This window comes from Musa acuminata, chromosome BXJ1-1, assembly GCF_036884655.1.
Source record: "Musa acuminata AAA Group cultivar baxijiao chromosome BXJ1-1, Cavendish_Baxijiao_AAA, whole genome shotgun sequence".
NCBI lineage: Eukaryota > Viridiplantae > Streptophyta > Magnoliopsida > Zingiberales > Musaceae > Musa > Musa acuminata.
The window spans coordinates 3088639-3101583 of NC_088327.1; the positions used below are offsets into that span (position 1 = coordinate 3088639).

Below are 12945 nucleotides of genomic sequence, written 5' to 3' on the forward strand. Positions count from 1 at the left end.
TCAAATTTGGACTGTAGGATTCAAAAAATCTTATGGGAATGTATCAATCGATCAAATTAGAATTCAATTAGATATAAATTCAAGAACATAAAATAGATATAAATCCAATTTAATTAAGCGATTATTTCTCAAGAACAAAAGGTATTAGAAAAAGGATCCAATCTTCTATTAAACTCTAACAGAAGGGAAAAAAGAAGAAGATCAAATCGTACTTTTAATACCATAAAATAGAAGGAAAAACAATTAAAAAAAATTAGGTAGATGTAAGAACAGGAAGATCCAAACAAAAACCTGATATGCTTCTGCGGTTGCCACTGTCCTCGAATTGACCAGAGAACACCTCCTCCTGCGTTCTTCTCGTGTTTGGAAGCCATCCGTGGCGGAAGATTCCAGGAATGGGGCGCGTCCGTCGCTTCCCAGCGCGGAATATTCTGCTCGCGTTGTAATTTTGATCTTGTGATGAGTGAGTGACTGTAGGGAAACGAGAGAAGGATGGGAGGTTATAGATCACAATTAACGTAGCAAAAGACAATTTTGTGAGGTTGGATACAGAGTGATTGTCCCAAAAAAAACCATATTTTCAGTCATAAATTTTAAAATAATAAATATATTATCATTAACAGTTAATAATTTTAATTTTTAAGTATTTCATCGAAACTTAGTTGGAAAACTAATTTCAATTTTAATTTTTTCATCGATGATATAAAATATAAAATAAATAAATAATCAAATGAGATGATACGAAGATCGAAGAGGAAAGGAGATCAATTTAACATTTTCAATATTTGTGATGAAGGATGATATCTTCGATATGTCTATAATAATTCAGAAGATATCATATTTTAAATTAGTCACCATCAACCTAAATAAATTCATATTTTGAATCAATTGAAGAGATTAATTTGAAATATATAAATCTTCTTTGGGTGGATTCTAAAAAAAAAATTTCTTTTTAAGTTTTTCTTTAAAAAAAATCTTCTTTTGTTAATTATAATATTTTTTTACTGTATTGTAATATTTTTTAGTAAAACACTATAACACAATGATATATAGTGTCTTACAAAATTAATATAAAAGTATTATATCTTTATGTTATTAAAATTATTATAATTATGATATAATATTATAATACTACAGTTAGAGAATTATAGAAATAGGATATTTTTCAAAAAAAAAAGAAAAAAAAAAGAGAGGGTTTTCTTGAAATTCTCCAAATGATGCATATCATTTGTAATTCGCTAAATGATGCATATAAAAAGGTGCTAATTGTTCCGAACTAGATTGGTTTCGTCGGTCAAGGCGTCTCTTGTGCGACACACGCACACCGGCGTCACCATCAGCTGCGTCTTCCTCCCCTGGCTTTGGTGAGTAGGTTCGCTGTACCTTGCCGAGCGCCTCCTCTTCTTCCTGCTCGTCGTCATTCCCCCGGAAGGGCGTGCTGCTGATACAGAATTCCAGAAGTAGTTTCGGCTGAAAGCCTTGCCCCTTTTTTGTTCTTCGATTGCTTTATCTTGTTTCGGATTTTGTGGTCATGCTTAATGGAATTGATGCTATCTGAACCTCCAGTTAATTTATTGGTTTGTGAATTTTCTGGCTTTTTCCTTTTCTGATTTTTTAATTGTGTCTTTGTAGGACTGAGAAGGTCAGGAGAGGGTGCTGTGGATATGGCCGCTGGAGCTGTTCCTTCTTCGATTCCTGGTCTGCGGACCAGGGACTACGGCTTGAGCTTTGCAAAGAGCGTAGATTTCGCCAGGGTTTCTTGCGCTCCTGAGCAACCGAGGATGAAGCTCCGGAGAAGACACGCGGCTGTGATTAGGAGTTCTTCCAATTCTGGGTCGGAGATTGTGGAACTTGAGTCCGCCTCAGAAGGAAGTCCCCTCTTAGGTACTGAAATATTCTTCTACCGCAGATGGTTAGGTTGTCTTACGTAGCTTTACTTCACTTTGTTTAAGAAATTTATTACAAAGGATTCTTTTTTGTTAAACCATCTATCAAAATTTCTGATGTTACGTGCTCTAATTGTCTCTGATTCCGTTGCGACCTCCTGCAACCTAACATTTGTCCCCTCCTTCTTCGTTTTAAAAAAAGATAATTTCCCCTTCAGCGTGCGCAATTGTTTGAATGCCCGACTTTTTAACACTAAAGTATATTATAAACCCCCTGTTGATAACTTATTTCACTATCATCAATATAAGATCTATAAGCAAGTCAGATCATGATAGTTTGAAGTTTCAGAAAAACCTTACATCATTAGTGGCAAGGATTCCTTTTAACTTGTGCTTCATTTTATATGTTAGTTCCTCGACAGAAGTACTGTGAATCGCTACACAAGACTGTCAGGAGAAAGACACGTACTGTGATGGTAGGAAATGTGGCACTTGGCAGCGAGCATCCTATACGAATTCAGACTATGACGACTTCCGATACCAAGGATGTGGCTAAGACTGTTGAAGAGGTTCACTCACTTAATCCTGTGATTATATTTTTTTTCCCTATGTAATCATGTAATAATTACTTTTCCTATGCCAAGAATGTCATTATTATGAATTCACATTTATTATTGTTGAGCTTATTAGGCTATGATGCTTAGTTTTGAAGGATAAGTTTGTCACTGGATCATTCAAATAGAACATGGAGCAGTGACAACTAATTATATTACAAATAGAATCATTCACACATTGACATTGCCTAAATTTTCAAGAAAGGTGGCCAAGTGCACATAGCTTTTTGGGGAAGATCAATTTATGCGATCTCAAGCAGATAGGTTATTTCTACATCTAAAACCCTAGTCACCATCTTTTAAATTTTGAATTGACTTACAAGGAGTTAGTTGGTTTATACTATAGCTGGTAACCTTATATATAGTTTTGTTATTTGGTTAATTTGAAAATACTTTCATCTTTAGTTGTAATGTCTGGATCACAAGCGTAGTGCTGTTCGAGCAAACAGTCGATATTGCAAACAGCAACTGAATTCTGACACGCAAAGTCTCCAGAGTAAGGAAACTTGAGCCGTGGATGTAAATGAGAAGGCCACACCTGTTTGAGTCTTTGGCTGTTACAGTTTACCATGTATGAATAATACTAAGAAATTTTAGTTTCCTATGCAAATCTGAAATAGATTTCATGTGGAAATGGCCATGATTTATCTCTGTCTTATTTGCTTAGGCTTTTCCATTGACTATTACTATATGCATGATCTGAAATTTGGGTCCTTTATTCTTTTCATTTAATTTGCCCTTTTCCCAAATGTCCAATGCCATCTGATTCCTTTTTTATGTTTTTCTTAAGGTTCTCTCTAAACTTGGTTGTGCACTATACTGCATGCTTTTCTTTCGACAGTATCGGGTTGAAACTGTTATTTTGGCACTGGGCAGGTAATAAGAATTGCAGATAAAGGAGCAGATTTGGTTCGGATAACAGTCCAAGGGAAGAAAGAAGCGGATGCTTGTTTTGAAATCAAGAACAAACTTGTCCAGAAAAAGTAGGTCTTACATTTGTTCATCATTGGGACAAGTGCATGGATAATGCACACTTTAAGAAACCCTCCGTAATGTATCATAATTTCTTTTTTATGAATCCAGTTACAATATCCCTCTTGTGGCCGACATCCATTTTGCACCTGCAGTTGCACTCAGGGTGGCTGAATGTTTTGATAAGATTCGAGTCAATCCAGGAAATTTTGGTTGGTAAATCTACTGTCTGAAGAATAACACCCACCATCAAATTCTAAGCATTGATTACTGAGATAATTTCTTTGCAGCTGATAGGCGAGCCCAATTTGAGACGATAGAGTTTACTGATGAAGACTATCAAAAAGAGCTTGAGCATATTGAAAAGGTTTGGGAGATTAGTTTGTTTTCCTTCTTTCCATTTTTTATAATAAAAAATGCATGTGCATGTAGTAGTGTGAATTGCCTATCTATTTACAAGATTGTCTAGGATGCCCAGCTGTTTACACAACTAATTCCTTCTAAAAATGGTTCAGAGTTGAATGGTTTAAATCTGATTTTGAGTTAGATATTCTATTTCTGACAGATATATCCATGGGCCTTATGTAGTTTATTTTTTTGTTGAGGTTCTTTACATTGTCTCTACTGGAGACCTAATGAGACTCTTTTTCCCCATTGAATGTTACGTATAGCATTGAATCCCATACATGTATTTGTAATGCTTACAGAGACCTAAGAATTTGTTTCCTGTTGCGTTCATATTTTGCAGTTAAATTGTTGCTTACATCATCTGCATTATCTTACCACTGAATCAATGACATTCTTAGTTCAAGCCACCTTTGAAGTATGTTAGTATTCAGTCAATTATTTCTTCATCTTTCTGGCCAGGTCTTCTCTCCATTGGTTGAGAAATGCAAGAAGTATGGACGAGCAATGCGAATTGGGACAAATCATGGAAGTCTTTCTGATCGCATAATGAGCTACTATGGAGATTCTCCAAGAGGAATGGTGATCATTCTTTCTATAAACTACACTTTAGGAACCCTTTTTTTTCTGTAGAAGAATCTATGCTGAAGATCTTGCTATCTCATGACAGGTTGAATCTGCCTTTGAATTTGCCAGGATATGCCGGAAGCTAGACTTCCATAACTTTGTCTTCTCAATGAAAGCAAGTAACCCAGTTGTCATGGTTCAAGCCTATCGTTTGCTTGTTGCAGAAATGTATGTTCAGGGTTGGGATTATCCTCTGCACTTAGGGGTTACTGAAGCTGGAGAGGGAGAAGATGGACGGATGAAATCTGCAATTGGAATAGGAACTCTTCTTCAGGTTCAGACTTCTTCAAACCCTTTATTTTATAGTGTTTGCACATTTTATGTCTTCACATTCATATGTCAAGCAGAGTTTATTATGTTGAAGATGTTGTGCAACACTTTTTTTCCATGAGCAATGAAACAAGAAGGTAAATTAGAAGTTTGTCACCTTCTTTCTTTGTGCAGTTATTGGACAAACTCCATCAGATACTTGTCCAAGTGTTATATTGACTACATATGACAACTTGTGCATAAACACTAAGCAGGTTTTTGGTGGGTCTTGTCAATCAGCCATTTATAACAACTTTGTGCTAAAACAATAAGCAGATTTTTGGTGGGTTTGGTCAATCAGCCATATGACAACTTGTGTAAAAACACTAAGCAGGTTTTTGGTGGGTTTCATCAATCAACCATACATGATGATTTGTGAAAAAAAATTAAGCATGCTTTTGGTGGGTTGGTCAACTAGACATTTCAAAATCATGACACATGGATCCTTATAGTTGCAAAAACCCAGCAAGTTCATGTCTAATACTAGACCGTTTACAACCATTGAGTAAACTTCAAGCAAATTTACATCTTTGTGGGGTTCAAGATCCCTAATTACATAAATAAGTTATATAAATGCAGAAAATTCATTCCGGTAATACAAAGAAAAAGGTAATTTCTTTCATGATAGACCAAGTCTTCAAGTTTAACAAACCTTTTGGTGCAACTTTGAACTTAGAATCACAAACATAAGCAATCATGAAAACATCATGCATTTCAGATTAATCCATGAGAGACACCATATAAGTCGGTTTTAAATTCTCACCTCTCTCACATCATTACAGGAACAGCAGCTACGAGAATCTTTGCATAGCTGCCTGATAATTCTTGCTTATTTATGTGAACAATTATTGTTGGTTTCTCTCTTAATTTGTTCTCTTGAAGTATGTTAAGGCTTCATATGTAGCACACATCGTTCATAGTCATGCAGGTGATACTATCTTGTGAGTTATGGTCAGATTAAGTAAGCACATATCAAATTTCCATGTAAACAGAGCTTAAAATATATAAAAGATGAATGCATTTGACACGTGTCTAATCATTCAGAAATGTAGCCGATCGAAATTAAACTGTATGAAATTTGGAAAACATAAACTTATGGTTCACCATACGAGAGTTCCAATAGAAAAATTATAATGTTACAGGATGTCCAATGGTATTTAGTGATAAGATAGAAGGTCGTGCTTTGGAGATCAGCAAGAGTTAGGTTATATGAAACGTTGCACTTTTGAGTAAAGTTGGAGTTTATAAGTAGAATGAAATTCTCTAATATCTGTAGCCATTGTTCCACAGGATGGTTTAGGTGATACAATCAGGGTATCCCTGACCGAACCACCAGAGGAAGAAATTGATCCTTGCAGACGATTGGCTAACCTCGGTATGCAAGCTGCAAATCTTCAGAAGGGAACTGTAAGGCTCTTTTCCAATTGTCATTTCTACCAGTCCTTGCTTGACAGCAAGTGCTACAGTATGCGATGTCTACCTTACCGTTCTTAATAATTGCCTTCAATCTTTAGAACCTAACTTGTGCAACACAATTTTTTATTAGGTACCTTTTGAAGAGAAACATAGACGATACTTTGACTTCCAGCGTAGAAGTGGTCAACTTCCAGTGCAAAAGGAGGTTAGCAGTGTATTTGGTTTTCTGGCTTGATTTGCGTTGCAAGCTTTCTTACTGTAGCTACTTTGTCCAGGGTGAGGAAGTGGACTACCGTGGTGTGCTTCATCGTGATGGTTCTGTTCTTATGTCAGTTTCCTTGGATATGTTGAAGGCAGGTGTTGCTTTTATGTAATTGTTATTGAATATTTTTTATTTTAGTGTTGCACATATTATTGCTTAGAAAGTAAACTGTAATACCAAACAAATGGTCAAGTGTTTATTTCATGAGTCCAAGCTTATTCAAGGTCCACAGGTATCTGCCAATGCTAATCTAAGCCTGTCATTCCAGGATCAATTAATTCTGACCCTGAGATCCCCAATTATTTGGCAGTTCATTAGGACCTGCTGGATACATGATACCAGTCAATCTCCACATTTTTAACCAATCCTAGCTGATTTCTGGTGGTCTCAAAACATCCAGACCTCATGATGTGATTCTGACAATCTGGAACACCCCCAATCATATCAACTTTGGGCTTATTTATTTCTCTTCATTTAGATTTATTACATTATGCAGATATGATCCATAGCTTTTGTTTCTAGATAAGACTTAGATTAGTCATTGGCTCTCTTCATCACCCTGGCCTGTCAGTTATATTTGCATCTACTTTTGCTTAATTGCATCTTTTCCTGATTATGGCAATTTTCTTATGTCAGACACCAGAACTTCTTTACAAGTCTCTTGCAGCAAAACTTGCGGTTGGCATGCCTTTCAAGGTTTGTAATTCTCAACTTCCACCATCATGCTTCAGTAAATTCATTGGAGCCTGTAAATATAAGTGTGTTGCTGAAATGTATATTGAATTCAGGATCTGGCAACAGTGGACTCTATTCTTTTGAGAGAACTTCCTCCATTGGAAGATGCTGATGCTGTAAGGATTTTTTTTAATTCTTTATATTTTTGAAGAAAGAAGATTGAAGTTAGATCTTTTGCAGAATTTAGAGTTGAATAATTATATTTTACTACTTTGCTTTTTTTAATCAAAATTAAACATGAAATTTTCTGTTATGGCTGATTCATATTTGCCACCTATGATCAGAGGTTAGCTCTCAAAAGGTTGATCGATATAAGTATGGGTGTTGTAACTCCACTGTCTGAACAGCTGACAAAACCACTTCCTAATACAATTGTCCTTGTCAACCTCAAGCAACTCTCAACTGGTGCTTACAAGCTTTTGCCAGAAGGTAACATTTTATTTTTGTACTTCTCTTTTGCTTCTTTCTTTTTTCTTTTGAGGCTTCATCGGTCCTGTGATGTGTTTGTTTTATAGGCACTCGATTAGCTGTAACTGTCAGAGGAGATGAACCTTATGAAGAACTAGATATTCTTAAAATTGTTGGTGATATAACAATGTTGCTACATGATCTTCCATACAGTGAAGATAAACTCAGCAGAGTTCATGCAGCAAGGAGGCGAGTAATCATAGTAACAGTAGTCAATTATGTAGCTAGTCCTTAAACACCCATCTTTGTTTTTACAATAATAGACACTTGCTGGATTTTCTGTTTATTTCCATTTTTACCTTGCGTTTTACTCTTAATATCAATCTGTATTCACTACTCAGTGCTACATTTTTCCATTTTGGATTAGAGACTCCTGGCTGTCAACCAGCACAGATTTTCTTTTATTTGACACTTTTTCTATGATCTTGATTATTTTTCAGGTTGTTCGAGTATCTAGAAGGAAATTCCCTGAACTTTCCTGTAATCCACTATTTACAATTTCCTGAACAGATCCACAGGTAATGTTGGGATCTGCGCAAAAGTTGAATGAATGTTGGAACGGGAAATATATTTTTCATTTCTCATTCTAGTTCTGCAATTGGCAGAGATGATCTGGTCATTATGGCTGGGAGCAGTGTCGGTGCTCTTTTGGTTGATGGGCTTGGGGATGGTGTGCTGCTTGAGGCTTCTGACCAGGAGTATGAGTTTTTGAGAAACACATCTTTTAACTTGCTTCAAGGTTGCAGAATGCGCAACACAAAAACTGTAAGCTATTGCAAACTGTTATTTAGCAGTGAAATTTGAAAATTATCTGAATATAATTGGGTTATTAAGTAATCATCTATGCATACAATTCTATCACAGGAATATGTGTCTTGCCCATCTTGTGGGCGGACACTTTTTGACCTTCAAGAAATAAGTGCCCAGATCAGGGAAAAGACATCTCATTTGCCCGGTGTCTCAGTAATTTTCGATCTCAGCACTGGCATGTTTGAACACTCCTATTGTATTGAATTGGAACTAACCCTCTACTCTTTTGCAGATTGCAATAATGGGTTGTATTGTGAATGGGCCAGGAGAGATGGCTGATGCAGATTTTGGTTATGTTGGTGGTTCGCCAGGAAAGATTGACCTCTATGTAGGGAAGGTAAGTGCTGTCCTCAGCATAATCACTACATTCGAATTATACTGTAAAGTAATGAGTTGTTGTAATCATTACATGCATCAAAGGACTTTCACTGGGTTCGCCGCATTAACCTGAGGTTTTTATTAGGAAAAAGAACATATCTATTTTTGTCATTATTGAACTATTAACCTGGAATTCACTAGGCTTTATGAACTTTGGATGACTAGCAATTATGCAACTAAGTTGGGATAAAGGAATGAAACATATGAAAAACTAGAGAAATTACAAAGAAAATGGTGTTGAGATATAAATAACAATAAGGCAATGATCGATCAGTAAATAAGCTACAAAATGAAGGGACCAATATGTAAATTACCTTTTACATTAAATGAATTTTATAGCTTACTGGAAGTGCAATTTATAGCTGCATTCAACTGAAGCATTCCTATTGTCACCTTGTAAAATCTACCTCTTGGATCTCTGCATGCGGCGATCTCATTGGTCTCGAGCATTTACCACTTCATGCTTCAGACTCTTTAGATCATAAAGTAATTGAAACTAGAAATTTTGAACCGGAGCCATTTCCAATATTAGCATTTATAGGTTTGAGATAATTCTTTTACTAAAGCCAGGAGGATGACTTTTTCATGTTTTAGACCGTGGTGAAGCGAGGCATAGCAATGGAACATGCAACCGAAGCTCTAATTCAGCTCATAAAGGACCATGGCCGCTGGGTCGATCCACCTGCTGAAGACTAGATCTGGTACTTCTCCGTAAAGAGAAATTGAATCTTCATGGGTTTGATGTGATGCAACATGATGTATTTGCTGCTGGGATTAATTTCCCATGCATACATTATTTACAATTATGAGTTAACGAGAAAGGTTATACATGCTCAGTGACAATCGGAGGTGTAAAAGGTTTCATCTTAACGTATTGGTGTTACCATGATTCACTGTCTTAGATCCTGATATCGACATTTGTATACATACATGCTTGTCTCATTGTTACCAAAAAACCATGAAAGCAGATCCTCTGCAGCGCAAATGGTTGCTTTTAGGAAGAATACCATACAAGGAACAAACATTTGAATCTTTTATTAGATGTGAAGAACCATTGAGGATTGTGAAAGGTGTATTATTAATAGAAGTCAGAATAGAGTGGAAAATTTTAGTATCCCTGAGAAATTAGATCGAGTATTTGTCTTGCTGAGGTGATACAGATGTATTCTTTCTTACTCATGTTCAAAGCTGAAGACATCTGTTGCTTCTAAAACCTCGCAAGAAGTTCTTCAGAGTCGATCAACAGATGAAAGTGTAGCCAAGTGGTCAAAACCAAGATCCAGAGGGCAAATTATTTGCAGAAGCTGTCATGCAAATAGGAGAAGAAGCAAGTTTGGACATGAACGGAAATGCATTGCAGACATTAGCACAAACACTAAGTCTGACTTCCAAGGCTAGCGTTATGACTACATCACACAGTGAAGAGAGGCCACCGAATACGTCGGGATGTTGGCAGTCTTATGGATCAACAGGAGCTTCAAGCTTTGCCTTCTTCTGCGGCCGTGTCGGGCACCGCTCGAGCCTTCAGCCACTCGATGATTTCGCCGAACACGAGCTCCACGTTCTCGTCGGGCTCCCCCACAATCTGGTGCCACATGCCCGGGAATATCCGGATGGTCTTGTCCTCGCTGGCGGCGCGCCGGCGGAGCTCCTCCACGCAGGCCGGGTCGCAGACGACGTCATCCGCCCCGTGCACGATCAGCATCGGCAGCGTCACCTGCTCGAACTTCCCCTGCACCTCCCGGCACACTCGGAGCAGCTCCAGCGCGGTGGCTGCCCGCGGCCGCGCTACCGTTCGCCGGGGGCTCGCCAGGGCCAGCTTCCGCTTCCACTCCACCTTGAAGGACACGTCTGGGATGGAGCCCCGCGTGAAGGCGATGTTCCAGGTTGGCGCGATGGCGGCCGCGAGCCACAGCAGGTGCTCCAGCGGCCACGGCGGCTTGAACTTGGGGCTGATGCCGCACATGGCCCCGTTGAGCACCACCCCGTCCCACCCTCGGGTCGCGCGTCCGTCCTTCTCCCGCAGGTGGATCATCAGCGCGATGGCGCCGCCCAGCGACTCCGCGTAGAGGAAGCAGGGCAGGGAGGGCGGGTATCGCGCGCGGAAGGAGTCGAAGAAGGTCACACAGTCATCGACAACAGGCTCGATGTCGGGGATGTGGGCGACGAGGCCGTCGGAGAAGCCGTGGCCCTGGTGGTCGAGGGCGCCGACGGCAAACCCGTGCTTGGCCAGGTAGACAGCGGTGAGCTGCACGAGCCAGCTGGACTCGCCGGTGAAGCCGTGGACCACGGCGACGGTGGCGATGGCCCGCGCAGGAGGGAGCGGCTCCCACCACTGGGTGAAGATGCGGAGGCCACGGGGGTTGACGAAGGAGGAGGAGGCGTGGGACACGGCGTGCCGCGCGTAGAACTCCTCCGCGCTCAGCCGCCCGAAGGGGCTCCGCTCGTCCGCCTCCGCCACCGGGTGCGTCATCTTCCTCTCCTCCATTCTTCCTGTTCGACCTTACTACCTCCAACGATCGATCCGTTTTAGAAAAATTATCGCCTTCCGCCGAAGCCAATCGGAGATTTCGAAACATAAAAAAGTAAAACTAAAATGACATTTATATCCCTCCGAAGGAATCGATTTCGCCCAAATTGAGAAACCACTATTAAATAATACCCCTCAAATTAATCTCCATAAATCGCCCAAATTTTAGCCCAATAGCATAGATAAATAAAAATCTAAATCGAGAGAAAGGTGCTGAGACACATGAGAGAGTGGTTGGGTGGGGGGCTGCATTGAATTGGATTAAACCAGCCAACGCATTCTGGCCAACCGACACTGCTGTCGCAGGCAACGACTTGGTATGAATCAACGGCCGAGGATGGACCACGCGGGTATATTGACGGTTCAGTCACATACGGTGTCGTAAATGTTCGTCATTGAATGCTGGGCTTGTGGCTGCGGCAGTGTGGGTCGCACCCGCCACCTACCTTTCCAACGGGCGTTTCTATTGGTCACCTTCCTCTTCACTGTGTGCTCAGTCTCCCATGTGCAACCAACGGTGAACCCCCCTTGGGAGGAACCGGCATCACGGTTTGATTCCATACGGTTCGGATTCCGGTTCAATTCCAAATCAATTAAAAAAATTAAAATATAAATAGAAACTATATTATAACAGTTAACATTTCATATTCAAAGGTCAAACTATAATCGAAATTATGTTCGAACTAGAATCAAAACCGAAATTGTCTGGAATCGAATTATGATTCTGTTTTTTTTTTTTGTGAAATTGGAATCGTCAAATTACGATCAGATTTACTTTTACTTGGGAGTACACATGAAATATAGGATACGATGTAGGTTACTTTTACTACTAACTTCAATCGATCTTACTAGTTACCCAATAACTATTAGTTAGTGAACTTTACTTCGTGGTGGTCAGGGAGTCAACACGGTTTGATTCGGCTTCGAATATCCAAGGAGACGTCTACGAAGATTCTAGTCCGATTGTCGGGTTGGGTCGAGCGGAGCAAGTCGTCGTCTGTTTCCTCGTCACTAGGCCCTGCACACAGGTCGAAGTCAGGGATATGTTTTCCCGACCTGACCTCTCTGAAGGTCAAGTTAGTGGAGCGAGATCTCAACTCAAAGTCCTCTCCCGAATTCTCTAGGGAAAAAGCCTCTTCTGGCGTAGCTAGGTGGTTGGCTCTTATACCTATGCCGCACGAGAGTTGATCGTACAGGGTTTGTTTAATGGTTGTTGACCCATGCATGTGGCTAGCCCATACCTTATGTGCGGTCGATGTCTGCATCGGGGCGGCTTTATGCTCGGTGTCGTCCTAAGTTCCCGGAGTCGGCTTTGTACCTAGCGATGTCGTTTCGAGTTCCCGAGGTTGGCTTTGTACCTGGTAGCAACGTCTCGAGTTCCCAAGGTCAGCTTTGTACTTGGCGACATCGTCCCGAGTTTCCGGGGTCAGCTTTGTACTTGGCGACGCCATCTCGAGTTCCCGGGATCGACTTTGTACCTAGCGACGTCGTCTTGAGTTCTCGGGATCGGCTTTGTACCTAGCGACGTCGTCC

At 40.0% G+C, this 12945-nt stretch overlaps 2 protein-coding genes across 2 annotated transcripts; one reads left to right on the plus strand and one right to left on the minus strand.

Annotated features, from left to right (window-relative positions):
* The first annotated feature begins 1276 nt into the window (after nucleotides 1–1276).
* Nucleotides 1277–9775, plus strand: LOC135608267 (4-hydroxy-3-methylbut-2-en-1-yl diphosphate synthase (ferredoxin), chloroplastic-like). The gene is made up of 20 exons (XM_065100983.1): nucleotides 1277–1460; nucleotides 1633–1884; nucleotides 2298–2455; nucleotides 3377–3483; nucleotides 3584–3684; nucleotides 3763–3839; nucleotides 4340–4459; nucleotides 4548–4778; nucleotides 6104–6220; nucleotides 6360–6434; nucleotides 6505–6582; nucleotides 7128–7187; nucleotides 7280–7342; nucleotides 7511–7655; nucleotides 7742–7883; nucleotides 8135–8212; nucleotides 8300–8459; nucleotides 8559–8657; nucleotides 8737–8841; nucleotides 9477–9775. The coding sequence occupies exons 2-20, from the start codon at nucleotides 1665–1667 to the stop codon at nucleotides 9576–9578; spliced, it is 2238 nt and encodes a 745-aa protein (XP_064957055.1). The 5' UTR covers nucleotides 1277–1460; nucleotides 1633–1664; the 3' UTR covers nucleotides 9579–9775.
* Nucleotides 9776–10164: 389 nt separating this feature from the next.
* On the minus strand, nucleotides 10165–11451 carry LOC135608315 (caffeoylshikimate esterase-like). Its single transcript, XM_065101074.1, has one exon. It carries the CDS (start codon nucleotides 11368–11370, stop codon nucleotides 10360–10362), a length of 1011 nt encoding a protein of 336 aa, XP_064957146.1. The 5' UTR covers nucleotides 11371–11451; the 3' UTR covers nucleotides 10165–10359.
* Nucleotides 11452–12945: the final 1494 nt, after the last annotated feature.